This window comes from Xyrauchen texanus, chromosome 36, assembly GCF_025860055.1.
Source record: "Xyrauchen texanus isolate HMW12.3.18 chromosome 36, RBS_HiC_50CHRs, whole genome shotgun sequence".
Taxonomy (NCBI): Eukaryota; Metazoa; Chordata; class Actinopteri; order Cypriniformes; family Catostomidae; genus Xyrauchen; species Xyrauchen texanus.
Genome location: NC_068311.1, coordinates 20,193,710 through 20,199,709, shown reverse-complemented (window position 1 = coordinate 20,199,709; position 6,000 = coordinate 20,193,710). Strand labels below are relative to the sequence as shown.

The window sequence follows — 6,000 nt, the reverse complement described above, 5'->3', positions numbered from 1 at the left end:
AATTTTGATCAGTTTGATATCGCTTCTGAAAACCATTGGAGTCATATGGATTGTGGATTTATGCTGCCTTTATATGCTTTTTGGATCTTCAAAGTTCTGGACACCATTCACTTGCGTTAAATGGACCTACAGAGTTAAGGACCTACAGATCTTCGTTTATGTTCAGCAGAAGAAAGTAAGTCAAACCCATCTGGCATGGAATGAGGGTGGGTAAATGATAAGATGATTTTCATTTTTGAGTGAACTATCCCTTTAAATTTGAAAAAAATCCACAGGACTTTTGTGTCTATATATATTAACACCACCGGAGCTGAGGAGACTCTTGTTCAAAACACTGATTTTAAAACGAGAACGGCGAGTCGGGCGGCTCTTTTTAACCGTAAGTGCTACAGAATATACGCCAGGAAAGATGTAAACAAAACCACAGTAAATTACTTTCGCCAAGGTTAATGCGTCATCTGGTCATATGACATTGCCCGTTACCAGAGGAAGTATGTCGTCCGGGGATGTTTTCATTATGCTCATCTGCTTAACTAAAGGACGTAGGCTACTTTATTAACGACCGATAAGTACTTTGTTAAACGTAGCAGTGGGTGTGTTTTTACAGAGGTCAGACAGATAAGTTTCATGCTATTCAGAGGTTACCATAAGTGTAAAATGGCACGTGTCCGTATGTCAAACGCAGAGGTGCAAACATGACAAATGTTTAACACCTCGCATTCTGTGTCTTTGAATTGCCTCAAACGGTCTGCGCTCTGAAGCGTCCTGCGGGGAAATTAGGTCGGTGATCGGTCAAAGAGGCTATTGGCATGTATGTGTGTGCGCATTTTAAATGGAAAGAGCAAGAGTTCGAGTGTTAAGATACAGTGATTTTAATTAGCTCTGGATTCTATTTCCATCAAAGAAAAACGAAGGGAACACCAACAAGGATCTAAACTGTATTACACTGGTGCAGATGGGCCTCAGTAACTTTAGCAAACATGTGCAAAAGAAAACTTCAAAGGAATCTCTGACAATATAATACAATAGCCTATTTCAGACAAACCTCAAATAATTTTGGTGCTAAGCACAATATGAATAGCATTGAATAATTCAGAAGTAGGGTACAACAGGGCCAAATGTCCCCCGGGGTAAAAACACTTTTGATTTTATTTTCTACACTAAACCGTAGTTTTCAAAAGCACTTTACACTGCGACTCATTCACCCATTCACACGCACACACACACACACACACACACGACAGCAGAGCTGCCATGCAAGGGGAGCAACTTGTGTTTCAGTGTCTTGCCCAAGGACACTTTGGCACGTGGGTCAGGAATCGAACCGCCAACCTGCTCTATCACCTGAGCCACAACACTTTCCTAAACACCCTTTTGCCACTATACACTGCAAAATATTCCTGATCCATGAGATCACTGCAAGCAATGTCTAAAGCGTGATTGTGAGGCAATCTGAAAAAAAAAAAAAATTTTTGCAAAGGTATGTAGCTAATAATAATCTCTGAAATTATAATTTATTTTTAGACAAAATACTTATCATTTTTAGTTTTGTTTAAGGTAATTAAATAAAAAGTTATTTAATAACTGCCCAATAAGTAAAAAGATGTTTGGGGGAAAAAGCCCCCCCTGTTGTAGGGGGCTCAAGGCCCCTATAAAACACTTTTTGTTGTCTTAAGTGGGGGGAATAGATTTGTTATGAAGAATGTTTAAAGTGGGCTCAGACAGACTGATTCAATCACAATGGAGATGCATTTGTTTATAGTATATTTTATGTTCCGAAATGCCAAATGTGATTGAAATGAACAAAAAATTATTCACTTTTATGAAGTGGTTATTTTGAATCAGTATTATGTTAATTTGTTATAAAAAAAGCATCTTGCTGTCTCAAAATTATTTGCCTAAGTTAACACATTTTATAATTATTGTCCTTATGTTCACAAGATATCACTTCAACACCAAATGTGGTGGTCTTCCACCCCAAGTATTGCTTTTATTTTTTGTCGGACACATTTTATTTTAGTATTGTCGAACATTGGCGTAAAATATCATTTTCACATTTTAGCTGACCTCTATCCATGATAGTGCACCAATAAATACACTTTTTGAAAAACATTTGATAAACTGTAAATCCTATGCTGTTGGAATCATGTTAGTTCCTCAGAAGAGCCTCCAAAACACAACCGCTGCTTTTTGTATAAAAAATGCATGTGGTGAGGTTGCTTTTGTGTGGCTGTGGTAAGTGACTCTTAACTAAGAATAGGACATTTTCAGGAAGTTTAGTTCAAATCATGTCAAGTCAGGTTGAGTATCTGAATGCCAATGTACAAATGTACTGAACTTAGAATATGATGTACATTATTTATATACTATTGTATAAATTACCCATTGAAAGTGTCACAAGATATATATTTTCACCAAGCAAAGCTGGTCAAAGAAGATCTGCTCTAAATCATAAAACCAATCCAAAAAAGAACAAACCGAAACCAAAATGAAACGAAACACCATGGCAAAACATCACACACCAATTATTTTAAGTTATCATTTGTTTATTGGAGATATTCTGGGTGGTTCACCATTCACATCAAAAGCAATACAAAGAACATTTCACAAGCACATCTTCAGACATAAAGGACCATTGCTGACGTGAAGAGAAAAAGCACCGGATTGAGCTCTTTATTTGCCTTCACATGATAAGAGGTTCTCCTCATTGCAATGCAACAGCATCACCATGACAAAGACAGTCTCACTGGCAGCATTTAGCGTTCTCAAAGGTAATCACTTATGCATACATGTGCCATGTGTTGGGCACACATTATTGAAGTCTAATATCAGGCTAATGCCTACAGCATGAAGTTATGGGTTTCAAATAAGATCTACATGTTGGAAACATATCAGTATCAGTTCACAATCCGTGTCCAAGTGTAATATAGTACTATGCAGTTATTTGCTCTTGCAGGGATAAGGAAGCCAAGTGGACAGGAATTCGTCCAACCAAGATGAGGATGTGTCTCCCCTTGAAACATTTTGTAATCAGTGAGATCAAATATTGGGGCACCATATCTGTTTGTCTGCTGTCCAGAAAGTGCCATCTCCCACACAGGAATGGAACGTCTTATGGAGCTGTGCTCCTCATCACAACCCTTAATACATGGTAGAAACCATTCGGTGCAGCTGATTGGAGGTTTTTCCATCAATGCCCTTCTGCTCCCTTTCTCCCCCTCCCTCCCAAGTGTCCACCTGTTTGGCTATGAGCTTCATCTCAATGGCTGGCCATAATCCAGGTTGGACTGTTTCATGTGGGTGCATGTAGGAGGAGTCCTCACTGCTGCTTCCGGGACCAGAAACGACCTGCAATGGAACCTAATGAAAGTCCCTGCTTCTTCTGCTGAGAAAGCTCTGAAAGTCTCTGTTCCTCCTCCTATGCATGAATACACACAAACCTTCATTAAAAAATGATCACAGAATAGTATATTTACATTTACATTCAAGCCAGAAAGATACTTTGCAGAATTATGCATAAACAAACACTTGGCCCGGCTGAACACACATAAAGTGCATTCTTGCTGTACTGTGATTGTAACAAACCTCAGTACAAAAGGGGGGTGATAAGAGTTGCCTTCAAATTTTTGCGGCTTAAAATAGTATTTTATTAGTCAAGTAAATTACTAAAATATATATATATATATATATATATATATATATATATATATATACACACACACACACACACCCTGACTTCAAAATATTTGCTTAGCAATTTTCTCTTTAAACTGTTACTACTTCATGATAGTACTGTACGTAGTTGGCTTGAAAAAGAAAATTCACTGTGGAAGCGGATATCTCACACTAATGTGTGCTACAGCGTCCCTTGCTGCAACGTGTACTTGCTGTGTGTTATGAATTGTGGTCGGATTGCCAAAAAATCAAGCTTGTGTAACTAGAAGTGTCTACGTTCATGTAGTTTCGTAAATTATGTTTCTCCATTAAAGCTTAAGTATGCAATTTATGCGACACTAGTGCCACTGAACGGAATTGCAAAAATAATGTTTTCAAAACAGCTTTCTGAATACACCCCACACCTGCAGATGTTCAAACAGTCAGACAGACCCACCCCAACTCACACCATTGGTTGAGTTAAGTTGCTGGGGTGGGTCTAGGGATGTAAACGTTTAACCGATTGTCCCACATTAACAATTTGTTCAACATACTATCAGTTAAAAATTAACCGAGAGGTTAAATAAAGAAATATATGTTATGTACACATGAGGGCGTGTATGGTTCATTTGGTGTTCAAGCGATTCATTCAAAATGTGTCCGTTACGAAATATAACAAGGATATAAAAAGTTGTTCATTCAAATGGTGATGTAATAACTATTGCTAAATATGCACATCTGTCATGTGAGCCTGTTTTGTTTCAGCCTGTATACAGCTTTGTCATGCCTGTTTGGTCACTTTGGTTTTATCCATGGCTTATCGGTTAACCGGTTAATAACCGGTTAAAACTCGCAATTAGTCGGTTGAAAGAATTTCCCTAGGTTGGTCTAAGCTGGCCACTAAAAACATTTTTTTTTTATAGCACCACAGAAACACAGTGTGGCATATGAATGGCATATTAAGCTGGAATAGAAGTATTTTTATTTTAACACAGAAAAACTGACATACTTCAGCTTTAAGCCTTTTAGTAGACACTTTTATCCAAATCGACATACCAATGAGGAACATCATCAGCAATTTGTCATACAACAGCTAACAATATCTGCAGTATTAAATTGTCAAGTTCCAACAGTAAGCTAGCATAAGCTAAAGTAGTACCGATTTTGCACTAGTTGTGTTTGTTGTTGAGCAGTAGCATATACAATTAGCTTTTTACATTTTCAAAAAGGAGATTTGAGTGGTGCTATGTGGTTGCGAAGGTTGATTATTCGCCGAAGTCAAAATAGCCAGAACGCTTTAGAAAATTAATAGCACACCTTTCATCATCAAGCTGAATTAATTGAGGTATCATTCATGTCTGTTAAGTTTAGCAAGTTTAAACTTTGGGGTATGTTCAAATTCCTAATCCAAAGTATGAGCAAAATTATGTGTTGCTTAACTAAGTAAGGACATTTTTTTTTTTTTTACAGCTCTTAATGAAGGCTAATATTCAAAATTGGCAAGAGAAAGAAACTTGGGATATAAGTGTATAACATTCCATATGTAGGTGTATAACGATCTATATCTTGAATACCTGTGCAAGCTGTGCTTGTCTTCTTTTGAAGGCTTCAATGGGGTCCTCCTCATGGGCATAGTTCTCTAGCACGGTACGTACATCATCCACTCCACTAATTGCAATAGCTAAACAGCATACATGAGGTTAAATAGTGACAAATGATTTGTACAATGATACAGTCCAACAATCCACCATACACAAAAACCTCACTTTTAAGGAAGGCTGCCAAGTCATACAGTGTGCGGTCTTCTGAGTTGCCATCCCACTTGCACAGTGCCAAGCCATTGAAAGGCTGTAGATTGAAGGCCTCCCGTTTGCAGTCCACGACAATGACTTTAGAGGTATCCCTGTTCAAGCAAGACACATCCTGTTGGACAAACAATAAGCCCCATTAGTCATATATATATATATATATATTTTTTTTTTAATTGAGATACTTTAACCAGTGTACATTCATCACACTCTTGCTACTGTTGATGTGTATCAACAGTAATGTGATCTCACATAATTTAATTGAATATTAATGCACTATTTTGCTACGTTGCTTGGCAACCATAAAAAGCCTCCTGTAGAGCACAACATTCTGGTTCTGAAAGTAAAAATACCATTAATGGAGGAATTGATAATTAATTATAACTTGCATACCTTTAAAGCCAGAACTACCGTGAGATACGAGGTTAAATTCTGGTATATGCTACTGTTGAAGCTATCAGTCTATTGAAATCAGTATATTTTTTTGAAAATCTACAGTACTCTACTAAACTACAGTACTCATGATCAGAGAATTTAT

The 6,000-nt window shown here is 37.4% G+C and overlaps 1 protein-coding gene across 1 annotated transcript in view; it reads right to left on the bottom strand.

The window, feature by feature from the left end:
• Positions 1-2,545: 2,545 nt before the first annotated feature.
• Positions 2,546-6,000, bottom strand: part of timm50 (translocase of inner mitochondrial membrane 50 homolog (S. cerevisiae)) — a 40,206-nt gene continuing 36,751 nt past the window's right edge. Inside the window, exons 9-11 of the mRNA XM_052106884.1 lie at positions 5,421-5,577; positions 5,229-5,335; positions 2,546-3,418 (exon numbers count right to left, since the gene is read on the bottom strand). Of these exons, the coding sequence (XP_051962844.1) occupies positions 3,320-3,418; positions 5,229-5,335; positions 5,421-5,577 (363 nt within the window). The 3' untranslated portion in view covers positions 2,546-3,319. The remainder of the gene's footprint in view (positions 3,419-5,228; positions 5,336-5,420; positions 5,578-6,000) is intronic.